Source organism: Clytia hemisphaerica, unplaced genomic scaffold (genome assembly GCF_902728285.1).
Source record: "Clytia hemisphaerica strain Z4C2 unplaced genomic scaffold, Clytia hemisphaerica genome assembly, whole genome shotgun sequence".
NCBI classification, from domain to species: Eukaryota; Metazoa; Cnidaria; class Hydrozoa; order Leptothecata; family Clytiidae; genus Clytia; species Clytia hemisphaerica.
The window spans coordinates 765869-788139 of NW_027103564.1; the positions used below are offsets into that span (position 1 = coordinate 765869).

General features: G+C 36.7%; 2 protein-coding genes across 2 annotated transcripts in view; one reads left to right on the top strand and one right to left on the bottom strand.

Annotated features, from left to right (window-relative positions):
• The window catches only part of LOC136800913 (protein unc-13 homolog B-like), a 79556-nt gene that overhangs the window by 27637 nt on the left and 29648 nt on the right, over positions 1 to 22271 (bottom strand). The window contains exons 4-9 of the mRNA XM_067057523.1: positions 6947 to 7125; positions 6323 to 6379; positions 5542 to 5693; positions 3797 to 3926; positions 3434 to 3492; positions 650 to 770 (exon numbers count right to left, since the gene is read on the bottom strand). Of these exons, the coding sequence (XP_066913624.1) occupies positions 650 to 742 (93 nt within the window). The 5' untranslated portion in view covers positions 743 to 770; positions 3434 to 3492; positions 3797 to 3926; ... (1 more) ...; positions 6323 to 6379; positions 6947 to 7125. The remainder of the gene's footprint in view (positions 1 to 649; positions 771 to 3433; positions 3493 to 3796; positions 3927 to 5541; positions 5694 to 6322; positions 6380 to 6946; positions 7126 to 22271) is intronic.
• LOC136800912 (uncharacterized) lies at positions 12335 to 22179 on the top strand. Its single transcript, XM_067057522.1, has 7 exons — positions 12335 to 12521; positions 13641 to 13855; positions 14381 to 14518; positions 20048 to 20173; positions 21255 to 21347; positions 21668 to 21763; positions 22035 to 22179. The coding sequence occupies exons 1-7, from the start codon at positions 12504 to 12506 to the stop codon at positions 22126 to 22128; spliced, it is 780 nt and encodes a 259-aa protein (XP_066913623.1). The 5' UTR covers positions 12335 to 12503; the 3' UTR covers positions 22129 to 22179.

The window sequence follows — 22271 nt, forward strand, 5'->3', positions numbered from 1 at the left end:
AATTAACATACATAAGACTTGAGTGTTTTGGCTCCACTGTGGTATGGAAATCCTTTGGAGGCACGTGGTGGCAAAGTGGTTTTTTTGAGGTTGAAGTTTGAAAATTTCCGGTGTCAACATTAAATTTCTTATACACAACACGTCTTTTGCATCTTTCTCACAGCTTGAAACGTCATAACGACTTATAATTAGCAATTAAGTGGAAGAATCTGGCTCTCACAGGAAAGTCTTAAGTCTCTTTTGGGAATTGGATGAGTGATTTTCGATAAGAAATGCAATAAAAATGCTTCGAAAACTCATTTAATGAGGGAAGGAGAGTGAACAATAATATCATTACTGCGGACATAGCTAGTACACGAGAAATCGGCAAAAATCTGTTACTTGTATATCCAGTGTATAATAAATCCTTGGTGTCACATTTTAACCTCGATGGGATGGAAGAAGTTTGAGCAGTGGTTACTACAATCAGTTCCAAAATAATTGGCACAAAAGGGAAATTCCCCACGAAATTTTATAACCACAAATTAGGTTGGAAAGATAGAATTTTAACTCTGAGTTTTAATGCTAGACTTAAGATCTGAGGATCCAAAAGTTCAAAAGTTCAAAAATTGTCTGGTAGGGCTTGAAATCATAGAAACTAATAAATTACCTTAGGTTTTCTTGGTGATTCAGGAGGACTGGAAACGACTGGCGTAGGAGGTGCAATGGGTGTGTCAGTTCTTGTAATACAAAACACTCTCATAATTCATCAAAGCCCACGAATGCCATGCCTTAAATAAATAATGGATATAATCAAATATATTTGAATCAGTATTGGAATTTCCGTTATTACATTTTACTTTTACGGATATGACTATAACGAGGTATTAAAGCCTAAGATTCATAACATAATCAAATTTATCCTGACTGAAGTCAGAGGGGTGTAAAGAGATAGAAAAACAGCTTGTTAAAAATAATGGCAATACGGCTCATACACCAGGGCCTTTGTCCTTAAGGGAGTTTGTTACGGCTAGTGGGTTTCTTTTGTTGCTGATCAAAAAAATCTGTATAATTAGCACGATGTGACGAGATTATTTTGTTTTGAGTTTAATTAATATGTAAACTTTAGGCGCTTATATTTTGGGAACACCTCGCTCAGACAAAAAGATACCTATATTTTCTTGCTAAGAATATTCTAGCGATTCTAATAATATAACGGCATCACGACGGCATAATTAGATAAAAAGTTAAAGTGCCGGAAAATAAGAAATTAAATCTGTTTTTAATGAATTTTCTTTCGTGATGAGAATTTTTCAGACTACAAGTCAGTGTAAAATTTGTTACTGGATACCGAAAGTTTAAGAGTAATGGATCAAAAACATTGTATACCAATCCACATGCAAAGAATTGAGGTCGTTTGCCGTACGAGTGGCCACGCTTCAAATCATTTCAACATTCTGCCGGCGACGACATGCGACTGAAAGTTATTTTTGTAGGAAATCTTTCACGCTCAAAACGATCGGTCAGGTTCGGTCTAGTGTTTTCGAGAAATTTCCTTGAACCACCTCATTTTTGCCATTTCACTGGATGCATTTTCTGAACCAGGTTCAAAATTAAAGATTTTCCTAGCACAGAAGCGGCTAGATAAGTAATCCCGCAAAAAAATCATAACAAAGATTTTTTACAGTGCGGGAAAGCTAGCTACACCGTACACTCATAACCCAAAGATTTTTTAGCGCAGAAAAAGCTAAGTTTGTGGCGCGCACCACGGAAATATCGCATACAACCCCTGGTAAAATAATATGGAGATGAACGAGAAGAAAAATCAGTTCCGATCAGAAAACTAGATTTCGCTTGATTCCCTTTCTTTGTATTTTTTATTTACCAAAAGGGTTCAGCTGAACTGAGCCCCCTCAAATCTGCCGCTAAATAGAGTGAACTTAAACTCCTCCGGTAATCGATTACCATAGCAACAGTTTGAAAAAAGTGCAAGTGATGCAATTTATGAAAAGGGCTAAATTAAAACCGAATTCTAAAACATTCTCAATAAAGTTTTCGATTACTCCTCATGAAGTTTCAATTGAAAAATAGACAGTAACTCCAACTTTTAACTTTTTTTCTCGATAGTGCCTCGCAAGACCTGTGAGATCTCCATTCTGAGCGTAGACCACGCAAATGGTCCAGTCACATTGGCCAATATTTCAACTTCAACCAAAAACACGTCAACAACTTGGGTGCAGGTACAATCCACGGACCTCTTTAATCGGCGAAATCGTAATTTGGGGCCAGTCGAACAGAAGAAGCGCAGTAGACTCCCATGGGCGGTTTAATCATTAAAATGTGGCGCCACAACCGGGTCAATGAAAAACTGGAGATGTGTTTGTGCCAGTCGACGGATCGTTTTGCGCTAGAGGTATAACATTCAAAAATTTTACAAGCTTTCGTCTCTTAAGCTGAAGTGGACCAAAAATTTTAAGGCATTTTTTATGAATGAGCCCTGTATTCCTCAAGGAAAATGAATGATCCCTGTATTCCTCAAGGAAAATGAATGAACCCTGTATTCCTTAAGGAAAATGAATGAACCCTGTATTCCTCAAGGAAAATGAGTGAGCCCTGTATTCCTCAAGGAAAATGAGTGAGCCCTGTATTCCTCAAGGAAAACGGACGAGCCCTGTATTCCTCAAGGAAAATGAGTGAGCCCTGTATTCCTCAAGGAAAATTAATGGACCCTGTATTCCTCAAGGAAAATGAACGAACCCTGTATTCCTCAAGGAAAATGAATGAACCCTGTATTCCTCAAGGAAAATGAATGATCCCTGTATTCCTCAAGGAAAATGAATGAACCCTGTATTGCTCAAGGAAAACGGACGAGCCCTGTATTCCTCAAGGAAAATGAGTGAGCCCTGTATTCCTCAAGGAAATTAATGGACCATGTATTCCTCAAGGAAAATGAACGAACCCTGTATTCCTCAAGGAAAATGAATGATCCCTGTATTCCTCAAGGAAAATGAACGAACCCTGTATTCCTCAAGGAAAATGAATGAACCCTGTAGTCCTCAAGGAAAACGGATTGACCCTGTATTCATCAAGGAAAACGGACGAGCCCTGTATTCCTCAAGAAAAATGAATGGACCCTGTGTTCCTCAAGGAAAATAAATGGACCCTGTTTTCCTCAAGGAAAATGAATGGACCCTGTATTCCTCAAGGTAAAATTAGGTTAGGGGAATTACAGCAGCCAGGGACTTGATTGAATTGATGGAAAGGTGTCCAGTTGTAAAACTTCATATCAATTGGCCAAAGGATAAACTAAAGTGAAACAGGGCCAAAATTGAAGGTTCTTGAATCACTCGTTGATCAAAAATGGCCAAAAACGGTCTAATCTCAAAAAGTGGATTTTTGTCAAAATTTAGCATTTTTTGACATTTTGGCTTAAAATTTCGCTGGAAAGACTCACTTTTGATGTCCTTTGCTTTGGATCTTTTTCCAAAAGGCGACCGAGGAGATAAAGACATTCTAAAGTGAAAATGAAATAAAATGTATTTTTGTATTGACTCTCAATTCTTGATATTCATAACGCAATCTTTTACACGGAAAAACTCGAAATTCCGAAAGGTTTTGTTTAGAATCCCAAAGGTGTTGATAAACGCTTTATTTTCTTGTTGACTAGATATCACCTAAGAACGCCGTGGTCCACGTTTAGAGGCGTTTCAATCGGCGTATACTTGTATACGTATAATTGTGGTTGACGTTTTTATTGTGTTGCCTTACAGAGTCAAGGTGAGCCTCGAAAGAAAGAAAAATAATTGTTTGCGTTTACCTTGGGACAACGAAATTTCTGATGGCAGTCTCTCGGCAAAACTTTTTTTCTCGATTAATTTGATCACTATTCTCCATTCAAATGCTGGATATGGTCGCTTACCAGTCAGCACCTCTTCAGGATGATGCCACTAAAAAAAAGTGAAAAATTTTAATAAGATAATAATGAATAAAATAATGAAATTGAACTGATTGATATACCAAATTATATTGATGTATTGTGCAACAAATTACCTGCAAGTTCATCAATTTTGACCCTCCAAAAAGAACGAAATTGTATCTACCCTCAAATCTTTAAAGAATGGTAAATCCTCAAACGATCTTCCTGTATAATTCTTCAAGTATGCAGCCAAACGCGCTATTATCAGAGCTCGAATTAATACTTCTTTAAAAATGGACGACGAAATCTATACCATCATCATGGGGTCATTCAAAGCTTATTGCCTTATGGAAAGGAGAAGCTAAAGGAAGTGCGAAAGACCCATCATCGTACAGAGGTTTATAAGTAGGATCAAGTCTTTGTAAAGTTATGATGATAATAACTTGAATAGACTTAAAGACTAGTATGACGAACAACTGCTCGACCAGCAGCAATGATTTAGACGTGGTAGAGGAACCGCAGACAGCATATATATGACAAAAAGACTTCAACAAATCTCGGACAAAACGTAAAAGCCATTATATCTCCTATTCGTCGATTTGAGCTCCGCGTTCGACCACGTTGTGCGAAATTGGCTTTTCGAATCTATCTACCAGAGATTTCCTGAGCAAGTCGAGTCTACCCTAATAAATCTACTCGAATCATTGTATCATAAAACAACAACATCATTAGCACAAACTCCAGATGATGTTTTCAAGCTTCTACTGCTAACTCTCAATGAAACATTTCTTCGTTTTCACCTCCAAATAAACGCCAAGAAAACCAAAACGATGTTAATAAATTTCAAGTCTCAAAACCAAGATGAGTATCCTCAATCTATCGTCACTCTTAATGATCAAGTCATCGAAAATGTTGAAGTGTTCAGATATCTTGGAGACGACATACACTTCAATCAACCTTCAACAGGAGATGCAGAGATTGACTCCTAAATACAATGGTGCACAGTCGGTTGACATATTCCTGTCAAACGTGGAATATTACTCAACAACAACAACAGCGAATCCGATCCACCTACATTAATATGCTTCGTAAGATGGTGAGAGGCGGCTTTGAAAGAAGAATCGATGAAAACAATGAACAAAATTTCCACTTTTTCATGTCAAGTGAAGATGTTTTACGCGTCTGTAAGACTGAAGACATCCTTCAATACGTCAAACGACAGCAGCAAAACTATCTTGGCCATATTGCAAGACAAAAGAACACCAGCATCGTCAAAAGACTGCTTTTGAACGACAACGCTGACAAGAAAAGTGGCCGACCAACCAAAACACTCGAAATTCACGTGCTCGATGGTCGTTCAGCAGACGAGTTCTGCAAAGAGGTCTTGAAGAAAAAGAAAAAGAAGGATATGGTTGGCCTTCGCCCTAACCACTAAATGTTGGCACCTGCGAGCACGAGCTAAAGAAGAAGTAAGAAGTAATAAAATTTCTATTTATAGAAACCAGTAAATTTTGGTTCAAACTCTTCTTATTCTCTGAGAAAGGCATTTTTTTAATTGTTCTTAGGTTTTTGTTAAAATCAAGCTTCATGTTCTAATAAAATGGCACAAAAAATACCTAGAACTGTCAAATTTGAAATAAACTTACAAGACTCCAATTGTCTGACTTAGTGCCATCATAACGGATACTGTCTCCAAGATGACCTCGAATCATTTCATGTGCCATGTAAGACGTTGTCCCACATCAGCTACTCAAAAGGCCATCAAGGCTATCTTCAAAGAATTCGGAGACTCCAAAGCCTAAAAGTAAAGGGAATAGATATTTTGCTCAATTAATGACTTTAAAATTGTTGGGCACGCATCAAATAAATTTCATTTGAGACTCAAAGAGTTATTATTAATTTCTAAAGACAGACCTGACATTATTAACGTACAGAAAATATGTACCTTTATATTTGTTTAAGTGATGTTTTTGTGGAAGAGGGCATAGTGAATTTCTAGTTTGTTATTTTAGATTTTCTTGATTTATTAGACTAATCTGTTATAACGCCCAAAAGGATATTGCATTCATCAAACAGTTACAGTTGAAAGAAATTTTCTCATACCGTGAGGTCGGGTAACTTGCATCAGTGGAGGCTAATATGCGTAGCCCTCAAATGAATGACCTGGCTGGTCATTAAAATACAAAAGTTAAATCAAAACAAAAATGGTAGAGTAGAGCTGCGAGCGGGGCTACTTAGTTCTTTTATTTTGAAATTTTACTGGTTTGATTGGTCAGTCATTTGGTGTCTATGCAAGTTTTCCTCCACTGATGCAAGTTACCCGACTTCACGGTAAACTGTTATAATTTGGGCAAGTTTGTGGGTTTAGCTTTCAAAAAGTTGTGTGATAAAGTGCGCGGATGTTTCATTTAGTATAAAAAATCTTACCAGCTATTTTCAATTCGCCATTTTTTGTCAACAAAGATGTTTTCCATCTTTAAGTCGCTGAAAAAAAATGAAAAAACGGAATATTAACATCAAAATCGACCGTAGCAGAATCTGATAGGCGGAATCCTAACGAGTGAGATAAATCGAATGGCTGTCTAAAGTCCTGAATTAAGAGTGATAAGGCCGGTCTCCACTTGCGCGCGCTGCCATCACACCTTTTGGCTTCAATCCTTTTTGCTTGGAAAAAAGATTACGTCATAAAAATGTAGCGCGCGCTCGAAAAAAAACTTGAACACATTTCAAATTTTTTCAACCGTCATGTCACAGATCGCGCCAATGGAGTTGCTTCATTATTCTTTCGACCAATGGGGTGTAAGGTTTGCTCGAAAAAGTGCGATCGAAGCGTGCGCAAGTGGAGACCGGCCTATACATGGCTCTCATACGCATTGATAAGTTAGATTAGAAAAAACTATCGATATTGATACTTCTTGCTAACTTGTATATTTATGAATGTCGGTGCAATCTTTTGTTGAACAGTGAAAAAGAAGGCGGCTATTATATTTTGATTTTTCCCCGGTATATCGGTGCAATCATTGAAACATTTTTAACTTTATTACAACCTACCGATGACAAATTCCGAGTTGGTGATATTCGTTGACACCTTTGACGATAATTCCTTTGCTTTTTGCTCCTTAACGAATGGAGCAGGTGATAAGTAATTGCTTAAGTCACCATTGTGACAATATTCCATACCATACTATGTGGGAATTCTTTTTTCCGTCAAATTTGGTGTAAACTTCAACCTGAAATCATGAATGAATAGTGTGATTTTCAAGATAGCCAATCTAACGGAACAAACTAACGGTTTCGGCGTATGTTCAGCGCCGTCAATAATGTCCCTCTAATATTTTTTTTGAATTACTAGTTATTGAATTACTAAATACTTTCTTTTTTTTTTTGGGGGGGGGGGGTGCCGAAATACAAAGGGCGAAAAAAGACGTTTCTTATTACTAATTTCATGCTCGCGTAATACTTACTTTTAATACCAGGCGCCAAAATCAAAATTTCCTGAAATTGCCTCCCCAGTTTGTCCAAAATTTAGCCGACCCACCACGCTACTGTTGATAGTCCCATGTTTCTTATGGCTGGGGATTTTAATTCCATTGTTTTTGAGCCATGAAATCCAGTGGGGATGGAAGAAATCACAAAATATTTTGCAATGAGGATTCGCTTATCTGATTATTTTCAGCGGGGACGAAAATTAGGATATAATTTTCCACTGTGGACGATATCTTGGCCAATTTTTCCAGTAGGAAGGGTTCTCAGCGGGTCTGTGAGAAAGGGGTGTAGTCTAGTTTTCAAAGGCAAGGTCAACCCCGGTGGCTTAAAGTCAAACTTGCTTGATGGTGAAAACACAACAAAACACATCCTAGCTGGCACACAACGTTGTTTCAACATTCATCTGACGTTATATGGACATTGTGAACGTAATATGGACGTTGTGAACGTTAGATGAACGTTGAAAGAGCGTTGTGTGTCAGCTGGGATACAGAAGAAGATCTAGAAAGATAAGTGATATCAACATTTATGAAACTTAGCTCAGAAATTTGATTTTTTTCAGACTCTCTTAACAGTGACATAAAACTCTCTTGACAGAAGTTAGAGCGTATAACTACATGTGCTATATACTCCTTCGATTGAGATAGAAGCTTTGACTCAAAAAATTTTTTCAGTAAATCTCATGTGCTTTGTAAGCTATATATTGCTTGACGGTGAAAATAAATAAAAAGTTCGGAAACAAATCTTTTGGGAGCTATAAGGCATTACGGAAAAGGTGAATTATTTTCATTTTTGTTCTGTTTTATGGCTTTGATCCTTTCATTCGCATACTTAATACTCTAAACCTTTGCACCCTGAGTGCATTATCATGTACATCAAAACTTGATTGTAGGCGATCAAAAGCATCTATGCAGAAAGATTTTGATGATTTGTTTTCATTGATACGACTGCTTGTTGCTTTTTTTCATCCCGAAGATTTAGTGTCTCAAAATCAACAATATAATTTGATTATACCGCAATAACTAGTTTAACAACTTACATGAATGACTTTTCAAAAGATGTTCAGTGAAATTTTTTATCAAGCAGTTACTTTTTCAAACAGGCTACACGGCTATTTGTGCAACGTGATTGGTTCATTTTGCACGACGACGGGCCTACACTGGCCAGAGTCGCATGTCGACCTCGGGCAATATTTCTCAGAACAGCCCTCACAGACCGGTCATTATCGTATCAATAATTGATATGGATCATTCAAAGTCCAGTTCAGGAAGACTAAAAAGATTCGTTCTAATTTACGAAATTAAAATTAGAAAAAAAAAGAGAATTGCTTTATGGGAAGGCTTTCAAGAGAGATGGCTGTTTTACGGACCGGCATTTCTTGGATTATTTTGCATTTTGAAATTTTCTTTCCAAGAAAAGTCATCTTGATAGAGCTCAGGGAATGACACCCCTGTCTCAGTGCCCCGGTGGAGCTTTTTCGCTCAGTGGGAATGAAAATTTCTATCGAAATTCCAATGGGGATAGATAATCCATTGTTTCCAGCTCAAAAATTTTAGTGGGGATGGTTTTGGAGTGCAATTCTTCTCGTCGAATTTCGAATGGGGATAAAATCATTGAGCGTGGGGTTGAAATTGTAGGGTATTTTTCCATTGGGGATGATTTTTATTTGTGGCCAATTTTTCTACTGGGGCGGGGGTCCACCGGGTCTGTGACACATGGGTGTACAGGAATGGTGGCTCGCACTATGACATCTTTTTATTCAAAAGCATCTACAGCAGTTCTACATTTTCAGAACGTTGACGGTACAGCTGTATTTGATCCTCAATGACAGGTGATGAATGGTATCCACAGAGTTTCATTTCAAAACTAATTATGATTATTCATCGTCATCCTATGATGTTTATATCACATTATTTCCAATTGAATTCTTCAAAAATAATTATATTTTCAAATTTAACTTGAAAACAAATAATATTTCAGGCCTGGCGGAAGCCTTCAGCCTACCCACTTTTGAGCAAATGAGATTTTTTTCTCAAATTCCTAGCGAATTTCATCTTATTTTGAGCCTCCAGCCTCCCCACTTTTACGGTTATTCCGCCGGGTCTGTAATATCTTTCAGATTCTTGATTCAGGTTAAAGATCCGTGTATTAATATTACTTTAAACTGACTTTAGATGCTCAAAATCATTAGTGCACAAATTCGATGATTTCATTCATAAGGGTTTGTCTACTTGTTTTTGACAATTAGGGTCTAATGTGAAGGGGTAGTATTATTAGTTGAATAACTTAAATAAGTGACTTTAGAAGTTCAAAAGCATTAATGTATTATGGGTTGGTCGAGGTCTTTACCAGCTCTACTTCTTGCTTTTGAGCCCCCAAAGAGGGGGAAAGTACTTGGGTAAAAAAGGGGCACGAGGGGTACTTTTTTTCACCTCCATGAGTCCCAGGTAGGGTCGCAAAAACACCAAAAAGAAAAATCAGTCACCCGTACCGTAGGGTACCTTTTTAGGGAAATTTTTAAAAATTATGGAAAATTTTGAGAAAACTTTGGAATTTCAGTCCCACTTAAAATTGAAAAAAACGAGTCCCACTTAGGGTTCATTTTTCGAACGACGGCCCGTCGGTCAGCAAGGGTAGTACCCCCCAGGTTGAGCCCTAAGATAATACTTTCAGATAATTTGCATTTATAGCACGCCGTCTCAGATGTAACCTAAATCGTTCAAATTCCTAGTTTGATACAAAAAGAAACAAGCAACATGCTGAATGGACCTACCTGATGATGAAAGTTAGATAGCAATGCGAAAAGAAATATGAAAAAAATCAGTCAGAAAATATAGCGTTTAGCGAAAATACACAACGCAATAAATTCGTCATTGATTGGAAGGGTTGTAGGGAAAAAATAAATAGGAAGTTCTGGTCGCAAAAATCAGTTTTATTGACAATTGAATCATGCTTGATGTCATGCATTGTTATCAATATTGTTTTTGTGTGAAAAACATAAAAATAGAAATCCAATGAAAATCTGCAAAAACGGCGATTTCCGGCATTTTCAACTGGAAAAAATTAAAAAAATTGAAAAAATTGAAAATTCGAGAAATGTCAAAAAACCGGTTTTTCCATCATATTTTTCGAAAATCGGGCTCCGTCACATTTTAGGTATTGTCATTATTGCATCAGTGTGCAAAATTTCATAAAAAATATAAAGTGCACTCGAGAAATTCAAGAAATACTGTCTTTCCGGCGAAAATAGGTTGTTCCGGCGACTTTTAAAATAGTTCCAGCTTCAAAAATCAAATTTTATTGAAAATTGAAACATGCTTGATGGTGGGGCATTGCTATTAATAATGTTTTTGAATGAAAAAACAACCAATTATAAGGAAAAAGTCTAGAAAAACGGCGATTTCCGTATTTCAGGCATTTTCCGCCGGAATTCTCATAAATCGGACTCGACCATGTTTTGGGCATTGTTACTACGCATCTTTGAGCAAACAATCAGCAAAAACTAATGATAAAATCTCGAGAAAATGCCGAAAACCAGTTTTTCCAGCATATTTCCGCCATTTTCGGTTGGAAAATTTTTTTTTTCGAAAATCGGGTTCCGTCACATTTTGGGCTTTGCCATTTTGCATCATTGTGCAAAAAAATTAGAAAAAACTAAGGAGCCGATCCCGAGAAAAGCTGGCAACAGACGAACAGACGAACGAACGGACGAACGGACAAGGGTTAATTTGAAGGACTACCTTAAGGTAGGTCCAAAAAGGGCTCAACACTTAGACTATGTATTGCTATTGAATGGGGGGGGACTTGAATGAAATTATGTTGAATCAAAAGCATATTATTAATTGCGTCAGGTAAATTTTTCATGAGCTGCTTTCAATTATGCTTTAAAACTTTAAGGTTTCATTCAGGCTGGGGGCTCATGGCATAATAACCATAGTTGCTTTAGAGTTTAAAGTCCGAAAGACTAGAGGAATGAAACCTCCAACATGTTTGAAGCAAGAAAAATGAAACCTAAAGAATCTGGCGCTTTTTTTTGTTTTTTCTCAACTCATTTTTCAAACTAAATAGATTTTACTTTCAATCCGACGTTTGTGTGAAAACCATGATGATCATGCGTTTTGGATTGGAAATAAGTGGCTTCTTAATTCCCATCAAAGAGTTTCCTTTCTAGCATCTTCGGGCTTTAAACTCCACATCTTGAATCCTCCACGTTAAACTCGCATAAAAATCTCCACACCAAAATGATTCATCATAGTAGGGGGCGGCAACCCTTAGGACTTAACCTAATTATTTCCCAACCGAACCCAACCGAACTGTACACCCGCTTATGAAAGCTCACGAAGAATACACAGATTGCAACATTAAAGTCTGAAGAAAAATCACGCTTTTACTCTAAAAATAAAACTAAAACTAAAAATTTTTATGTGCTTGTTATTCTCGATATGCGTAAGTAAAGATAAGGTCATATTTTTTAACGGAAGCACCCAAAAAAGCCGGTTTTTGACCTCCGTGTTTCTATTTTTAGTAACAGAGAGGGGTCAAATCCCGGCTTTTTTAGGGTTTTCCGCTAGAAAAATGACTTACGCATATCAAGAATATGACATTTATTTCTGATTGGTTCGAATTTATTGACACTAATAAATTTATCAGCTTTTTTTTGTAAAGCAAGTGACACGGGAATAAAATCACGTGGACTTTTTCGAGTAATCACATGTTTTGACTGCATTGATATAATTTTTGCAGCCCGTGTATTGGCTATTTTGAATTTCTATTGCCAATGGTAACGAATATAACATGCAAACGAGGTTATATAATTTTTTTTTCTTAAACTCACTTTTTGACGTCAAATTTCTTAAAAACATAATTTGACGTCATTGGCAATTTGTTAGCAGTACATATTTGACGTCATTAGTGAACTGGTGTAAGTTACAATACAACACCCTTAAACTAAAGTCCATTCACACTTTTGGTCTCCAACATTCCCACACAAACACACAACCAAACAAAGATTTACTACAAAGACAAAGACCTTACTCTACTACTAAGCATCAAACCAATACCACCTATATATCATCCAACGAGACCTAAACATTTATTTCACTTATTATCATTATCAAAAGCAATGAACTCCATTCAAGAGGTAAATATTAACCAGATATTCAATAGTTAAGTTGGTTATTAAGACTTCTTAACCCGAGGTGATGTAATATCCAACGAAGCGAAGCCTAGTTGCATATATACATCACCGAGGCTTTTCAATGGATGTTTTTGCCTGCAGGTATACAACAATACATCTTAAACACTAGTCTTACTTTAGTAACGAACCACTAAGAATGAACATTCCATCCAGCCAGATAGCGTGGAAGAGTTAATGAATGTCAATCCGGGGGGTTCTCATATGGTCTGACCCACGGCATGTGCCGCCTTTGATGGTAGGTTTTTTGAGACCCTCGAAATGCACCGTAACATTGGGTCCTATGTTAAAAATTGATTTTGCCTTTTAAAGTCTGGCAACCCTTTTAAAATATGTGTTGGGGGTCTAGGAAAGTAAATATAACTGAAAAATGAGGTAGGGATTATTTTTCAGGTCCCTACCCTAAGATTTAGGCCTTACCCAAATTGGGCCAGGACAGAAAATTGGCAATTTAAAAATTTCAATTAGTAATTTCAAACTTTGTCTATTTTGGACATTTTAGTATAAAATTCAATTTCTTGTAGATTACAGTATAGTCATGAAATTTCCAAATTCTTTTGAGGTATATGATTTTTAAGAGGACATTATTTAGATCCTTGAAAACACTTGCAGCATAATAAGGACTAATGAACTCATTAACCCCTGAAGTTTTAACAAGACATGCTTTGAAAATTAGCTTTGGTATGAGAAGAGTAAAGATACCGGGTGTCCCAGAAAAAAGTCCCCCTCTTTGAAGTGAACTCTTCTCGAGTTGTGTCAACTGAGAGTCGATCATTTCGCATTGAAAAGAGAAAGGGTTTACCAGGGGTAACGCATCTTGGGCACTTTCTTTGACATGTAAACTGTGGTCGCAAAGGCAACAGAGAGTTTATGTATTTGCACTTTTGAGGACGGTAGAGTGACTGAAGCGATTTGGAAAAACCCGCAATTCTGACCCGCAAAATCGAGGACGGTAAAAGTGCTGACGTACCGTCAGCAATAATAAACAGTGACGTTTTTATGAAAAATATCTACTAAAGAATCTGAGATGTATAGATTATATGATTAATTTCTACTCTCTTTCAGCTACACAAAACACGACGGGGTAGCCAGAAGCCCGCCCTCGATCTGGACCATACGCAAGCATTAAACAAAAATGTGGCGGCAAGTGTTGTCAACCTTACAAGTGCTGTCAATACCAGCATGCTAAACTTAAATGCTGGTGAAGTTTCTTCCCATTCATTGACCAATACCACAAACGTCACAGATAGAGAAAATATCAACCCAGTGAACACGGAAACGTAAAAAATTCTATATGTTTCATTTCTGTCTTACAGTTCTGTAGGGTGGTAATTGTCCATACTGCTTGCTTAGTGAAGACTCTTAACCATTATATTCTGTCCTCTAAGCTTAGCACTTCCTTGCAAGGAGAATGGTCAATCAATGAGATCATTGAGAAATTCAGCTTTCCATGTAACTTGGAAAAATCGCAAAAAGCGCTTGATTATTAAAGGTTTTATTTTTACATAAGTGTTCCCGTTTCATATCAGACAATATTTCATATAAGGACAGTGACTGCCTATTGCTGTATATTATGCTGATATAAGCAAAAAAATGTTTCTCTTTTCCTCTTCCTGATCAACCTTGTTCCACATCCGTGTCAATCCAATGTGAAAAAGCTTGTGAATTAATAAAATTGATGAGTAAGCAAACGATATCACTCTTATTTAAAAACAAAACTTTTAAACATTCAGACGGTATAAATTAATTTCTAAGAATAGATATTACCTAGAGTTTAAATTTGTTTTTTTTCTTTTCTTTTTCAGTGAAGCCATATCGATATCAGTGGCTCAGCCTAATTTCCAGACACATATTAAAGGTGCACTTCTAGCTATGCTAGTGTGTCTGGTTACTTTTGCGGTAGTGTACCTAATGGAGTATGACTCTATTAATAAAATTATGCGGTAAGAGATTTAATAGCTTACTCTAAGGTCCCGAATAAACGTCCCGACCGGTTTTTATCCGTTATTATTGTTCTTATCGTGTACCTCCTGTTTAATAAAGTTGTACAGTAAAACCTCTAATTAACGGGCACTCTAAAAGGCGGACACTTCTAATTAGCGGACACTAACCCACATTTCACTGTATTCCAAAAATCACCATGTTACATTTTTGGAATACAACTTTATTGAATTCGCTCTACGAATAGTATTGAGCACTCTTTTAATGGTTGTTCAACCCCCCTGTTTATTTACATTGTAAAATATATCAGCTCGCAAGCTGAATTTGCTCTAAATAACCTGCTTTTAAGCTTATAATTGCTCCGGCCTAGGAGCCTTTAATTCTCTCTTCCGACAAGAAGGGTCGTCAAGACATTTTTTGTCTGTTTATCTAATCCGATGATCTATTCCGATTTAACAAAAACGGATCACTGATTCCGATAATACTGTGATTTGATTGGCCGAAAATATTAGAAAAAGATGGCTATCGGAAGGTCGTGGACTGGTGAGCTGTGAATACTGACAAATCTCAGTGAAAAATTGATCATTTTCATCCTTATTCATGATGTTTTGAACATGATTTATGAGAAGTTTGATGTTGCGTTGTACGTTGTACTGCTATTGTATACTGAATTCAAATACGTGTGTTTCTCATGATTTTATGCTGTAAAAATGATCTATTGTGGACTTTTGGTCATCTAATTGGTGGTTGTCCCTTTTGGATTTTCAAACTTGACAATGAAACTTTCAAACACACAGCCATTGATACACAGTATTTTTTGTGGTGTTATGTATGGCTGAAAATGATCCTGTTTTGGACTTTGTTATTGTTGTATTCATCATCGGCTGGCGACCGTTCCTTTTGATTTTTCAAACCCGACACAGATTTTTTACAAACATATCACTATGAGAATTCAATAAAGGATAATGAAACACAGTTCCTGTGTAAATTTTAACAAGATTGGAGAAATTTTCACAGTCAGACAGTGTTATGGCTGAAAATTATCATTTTTGGACTTTGTTGTAATTTCATCGCGGCTGGCGACCGTTCCTTTTGATTTTCAAACCCGACACAGATTTTTTACAAACACATCACTATGAAAATTCAGTAAAGGATACTAAAACACAATTCCTGTGTAAATTTGAACAAGATCGGAGAAATTTTCACAGTATTATGGCTGAAAATGATCGTTTTGGACTTTGTTGTAATTTCGTCGCGGCTGGCGACCATTCCTTTTGATTTTTCAAACCCGACACAGATATTTTACAAACATATCACTATGAAAATTCGGTATAGGATACTAAAACACAATTCCTGTGTAAGTTTGAACAAGATTGGAGAAATTTTCACAGTATTATGGCTGAAAATGATCGTTTTTGGACTTTGTCGTAATTTCATCGAGGCTGGCGACCGTTCCTTTTGATTTTTCAAACCCGACAAAGATTTTTTACAAACATATCACTATGAGAATTCAGTAAAGGATACCGAGAAAAAGGGTAACTTGCATCAGTGGATGCTAACATGCATATCCCTCAAATGAAAGACCCGGCTGGTCATTAAAATACAAAAATAAATCAAACAAAATAGTAGAGTAGAGCTGCCAGCGGAGCTGCGTATGTGTATTTTAATGACCAGCCAGGTCATTCATTTGAGGGCTATGCATGTTAGCCTCCACTGATGCAAGTTACCCTTTCTCACGGTACTAAAACACAATTCCTGTGTAAGTTTGAACAAGATCGGAGAAATTTCACTGTATTATGGCGGCTGAAAATGATTGTTTTTTAACTCTGTATCGTACCGTCAACTGCTCCAACTTGGGATGAGTGTACGCAACATGGAACTTGTTGATATCTGGTCTGTATTTTCACTTACTGTAAAATTGAAAGAGAAATCAGGTATTTTTTAATACGCGGTTCATTAAACTCAAATCTAATGATTTTTGAGGTTTGGTGAAATGCTGGTGGAATGGCCGTCCCATGTTGCGTAAGATAGTCCCAAGTTGGAGCAGTTGAGGGTAATTTCATCGCGGCTGGCGACCGTTCCTTTGATTTTTCAAACCCAACACAGATATTTTACAAACATATCACTATGAGAATTCAATAAAGGATACTAAAACACAATTCCTGTAATTTCATCGCGGCTGGCGACCGTTCCTTTGATTTTTCAAACCCGACACAGATTTTTTACAAACATATCACTATGGGAATTCAGTAAAGGATAATAAAACACAATTCCTGTGTAATTTGATTTTCACAGTGTTATAACCGGAAATGATATTTTTTGGACTTTGTCGTAATTTCATTGGCTGGGGTGACGGTTCCTTTTGAAGATTTTTCAAACCCAAAACAGGTTTTTTTCCAAGTATACCACTATTTATTACATACACACTATTGTACCATTTTAATTGGTTTATCCTACTCTCCCCCAAGTATTATCCCAACAGAAAAAATAATGCTTAGCTAAAAGCCCGTGGCCTCTAATTTAGGCTATTTTTCTCCCCGAAATTTTATCTGGACAATCAAATCAAGAACTTGGAAATATTGACTTCTAAATGTTTATCTCCTTTAGCTCCAATTTTGAACTTTTTAGTCGAGGTTGAGTGGGCGGGGGGGTGGGGTGGTTCTTAGGCAAGAAAGTGCATATGTAATCACTAGAAGAGCTAAACTACCAGCTGGTTTATTTATTCGTTAAGATTATTTCTCATACTCGCTCTGCAATAGAATTATTACTTTGCTTTCTGATCTGTTCTGATTAGCAGTTTGTGGGCAACGTTCTAACACAACTAACTCAACAAGCTCATCTTTCACATCTTTTAATCTCTTAAGCCGGAGCTTCCAGCGCAGCTGGTTTATTAAATATTTCCTATCTATATAGGAAATATTTGTTAAAACGGTAAAATTTCTTCTCCTTCTTCTTCTTCTTCTCCAAGTCTAACGCTCGGTTTTGGTCAATTTCGTGTGTTTGTACATGAGTCTCTTTTTAAATCAAGCTCCGGCGGTAAAAACAGTAGGATGTTCTTTTTTCGAGGCGGAAGACGTCATTTCTTCGAGAAACGTCTGTGGTAAATATCCGTACGGCGCTCTATTCTCCTTGTCGACCGGGCAACGTCGGCCGTTTCAGAAGCGTATTGTTGATCGGACCATACTGCTTTATTTCTAACTGTCAAAACAAAGATGGCAGAAAATAGACAACAACTTTTGCTCTTTCGCTACTTTTCTTTGCTTTGGTTTATATGCTTTGATGAGTTGAATTGGATTATGATTTTTGTACGATTGTCACAAGGAATGATCGATAGTGATCTTTTCTTAATATTACTTTCTGGATTTGATGTTTCGTTTACATTCTGTTGGTTTGGAATGAGCTAGAATGAGAGATGATATACAATCTCTTCTTGGTCTTGGAAAAACAGGACATTTTATCAACTTTCACAACAAACTAACTTCAATTTTGTTTGTATATTTACATAAATCGTACGAAGGCAAGTGACTGAATAAATCTGACCATGTTATACCTGAAAAATTACATACTTGCAATATGAAAAAAGTTTGCACCCAACGAATGCAAGCCGACAATGCAACAATGGGAATGGTTGATGAACTGATTTTACAGTAGCTAAAAATGTAAACATGGAGCAAAATTGACTGGTTAATGATTAAAATTCCCTTGGTTTTTTTATCTACAACAATGAATTAACTGCTGGGGTTAGTGACAGATAGTGAAAACTCGTTGCGGTTATAAATTTAACTGATTTAGCTGATAACCGAATTCGGAACACCACGGCCCCAATATGAAGAATGTTATGTTATACTTCTTAAAAGGTTTATTGCATTGAATATGGATGTAAATAATTTGAAATCACCTCACATGTACAATTAAAATTTTTCTTGAACTTGGAGATTTTCTTCCCCGCGTGCATTTTAAAACGTGGAAAACTTTTGTCGTGAATTTGGTGATTTTCTTACCGTCAACTGCTCCAACTTGGGACTATCTGACAAAACATGGGACGGCAATTTGGCCACCATTTCACCGAACCTCCAAAGTCATTTGATTCGAGTTAATGAACGGCGTATTAAAAAAATGGGCGGCAAGTTACACACGCGCGTTATTTGTTAATCCCATCAGGCGATAGGTGGTTAGGCAGCGGCCGTTCTCTAATTCTCCAATCGTCGCTATCAGTGAAAGTTATCGTGACATGTTATGAAAGGAAGTATGATTGATAAACTTGGTGGAGTTATCAAAACAAATTTGTTGTTAAAGAGATTTAACAAGTTAGTGAAAATACAGACCGGATATCAAACAGTCCCATGTTTCGACCAATCGTCCCAAGTTAAAGCAGTTGACAGTATGTATATTTAAAACGTGGAAACTTTTGTGATAAATTTGGAGATTTTATTACACGTGCATTCAAAACGTGGAAAAGTTTTGTCGTGAACTGAAGAAAACTCAAGTGATTTCCTGGCATGACAATTTATTTTATTTTCTGACATTTTTTTGAAAATTTTGATTGTTTCCAAGTATGTGACATTTTTTGCTCTTGCAGCATGCTTTTGAAAATCATAAAATGGCTTCTGTTAGGGGAATTTTTTCCTATCGACATTCTTTCAGATTATGAAATGTTTCCCAGTGTGCACAGAGTTGTTAAAAGCAATCTAACTTTTTTAAATGATCAATTAGGTTTATAAGATCACAAAAACGAGTGGTGAGAAAATTGTTGACCATTTTGCTGGTCTCCATGTGACGTCATCACTTTCGCTGGGGCTTGAAAATGAAAGTGAAAATTAGAAGCTTATATATATTAGAGAGATTTATCCAAGGATTCCAAAAAATATCACAGCATATACCTGAAAATCAATATTTGAGAAGCTATAAAGGAAAATAGCTCAAAAAATGACGTCATCGATGACGTCATCGGCAATTAAAAAATCGTCGTAATCGAAAAATTTTAGTTTCATTTGAAAGAGGACCTTCTTGGGAACAAGAATATATATATAATATATATTCCGTGATCCGTAGCTTTGAACCTACAGTCATCTTATGAATAATCCTGTAAATACCGACAATAACATAAATGGAATTTTGAAATTCTTAGGGACTTGAGGACATTAATTATTATTCTAACATTTGTAAAGGAAATATTTATCCGCATCTTTGCGGCTCTTGTTACCTTATTTTGGGGTTTTTTTTCGTACCCCCGCCCCCCTTTTATTCACCCAACCGTTTATGAGATTTTGAAAACATTTCAGACCTCGCCCCTACTATTCTGGACCTTAGAAGTACTCATAAAGATAAATAAATTATCTTTCGTTGCATTCCTCCAAGAGGGTGATGAAATTTTCTTTCGGCTACCGGTAATTCTGATTGATAAAAAGTGGCACACTTAAAAGATAGATCTTGAAAAGAGCTTTCCAACGAACCCAAACATGACCCATTTTGCTTTAGCTCCAGCACACAGCACTGATGGAGTTAAGTTTCACAGTTTCTTTTTTTTATAGTTTTTATAGACGTATTGATCCTGACATTAATAGCTCTACTCAAGAGCCAGAAGCTTGGCAAACGTGGATGCAGCAGGTTTACAACTGGGTGATCAACCAAGTGCATGAACTCATTAAGGGATTTTGGTAATATTCTTTATCTGATTTTATCTACAAGCTTTTCTTTAAAATAAGCACTTTCATAAATTTTTACTGAAATTTTCTTATTTTTCAATTGCGCTTTGCTCTTTGAGTTGTTCTCGTGTTTCAGTTAAAAATTTTAACTGAAAATCATTTTGACTTTCTGGCGCACAACAACATTCTTGCTGGATTTTCCGCGGGAGGCCTATTTTCCTCAGATGGTTAATTTCCATGGGTATTCAGAGGTTTACCGTGCCCATAAGAAAATTGATGGCCAACTGTTATCATGTTATTTTAAAGTTAAAAAAAAAAGACTTTTCTGATCGGCAAATTCAAAAATTCAAACTTCGATAGTGAGTCTAGAAATGGGTCCTAAATAGAAACTTTGGCACCGTTGGCGTTGGAAAGAATCAAACGGAAATGAATATTTTGGCTGAAAACAAACATGGTAAACAAACATAGCTCTGATGAACTATTGCCTGTTAACAGAGACACCCCTGCCTCACAGCCCAGTTGAATTTTTTTCCTACAGCGAGATCCCAATGGGGATAGAAGAAGAAGTCCAGTGGGGGATTTTCAAATTGAATTTTAAAAGGGGATAAAAGAAATTAAATTTCCCAGTGGTGCTAAAATTGTAGGATATGTTTCCCACCGGGGACGAAATTCTGGCCAAATTCTCCAATGGGTAGGGAATTTCACCGTGTCAGTGACACAGGGGTGTACAAAGCGCCTGTCAATTGCCCTGTTCAGAATGAATGCACGTATTTACCCCTCCCCTAAGATTTAAAATTGGACTATTATTTGACATAACGAAGCAAAGCCCTTTTTCAGGAAAATGCATCCTTACAAAGTCTTCTGACACTACGTCACTCTTTCAAAAGCTTATTGGACGTGAGTGACGTATTGGGTAGAATAGCCCAGAAAAATCACGTAAATTTGTATTGGCATTAATTTGGCGGCTGCTGGAAAAACTAAATTTTTGACAGGAATTTCATTTAGCGGAATTTTGGTGAGTCTGCGAATTTTCTTTCCGTCAGAATTGTTTTCCTTTAATGTTTTTAAAGTTTTCTATTCGATTTCGTTATAGCTCCCAATCATCACACCAAGATGACCTTCGAGAGGGAGACAACTGGCTGGATTATTTCAGTCAGAAAACTTGCGACTTCGCGAAAGATGTTCGGTAAGAATCATTGATATAATAATAAAAAATCTCTATCCCTAAGATAATATTGAATTTTTTTATTAATAAAGACAACTTTTGAGAGCTACAAATGTTGAGTTTTAAATTCAAGTGAACCCTCGTCAATTCGAACTTTATATTATTCGTCAAGAAGAAAATCTCATAAAATAAAAACTTTAAAAAAATTTATATACATCGAATCCCTCTGTAGTTTGAAAAAAATATCAGATTTACCATAAAAGCTCGAATTAGTGAGAGTCGATTGTAATCTGAAAATAATCTAACATGTTCAGTACTTTTTTGTACTTTTTAATTTTTAGTTTTGATTGCTTTTGGGTCCCAGAACAGCCAGCTCCAGAACCTACTATGACTGAGAAAGCTTTTCGATACATGAATGACGCCTACCAAAGCTTATGGTAAACTGACAATTTCTGCATCATTTTAGTTATTTTCATTGTATTTGTGTTCCTTGTGCGTGGTCAAGTTATGGAGACAGACCATTATTTTAGAAAGGCAGGGCAACGGCTGTTGCTAGTCAAAAAGGGCACTTTTTCTACTGATTTTTCATAAGAAAGGCTGTTTTTACCAAAATTTCAAGAGGGGCAGCGTCAGATAACAGAACGCTAAAACGTCATGAAAAATGGTCTGGGAGACTCCAATGTATAAAGTTATTTGTTTGCTTTTCAGCTATGAGCACTTTGGCGTCCCAGAACCGCCAGCTTCGGAACCCTTATCTGATATTCCGATGGCGTATTGGCGGCCGCCCACGCTAAAGCTCTAAAGGAGCGGACCAATATACCATCGGAGACCTATAGTAGTCATCGTTTGATGTACCGCATCACAGTCGTGTCTAGCCGTCCTTACACTTTTTGCTTGACTATCGGTTGCACCCGACTGAATTTAGCATGAAAATCTCTGCTGCCT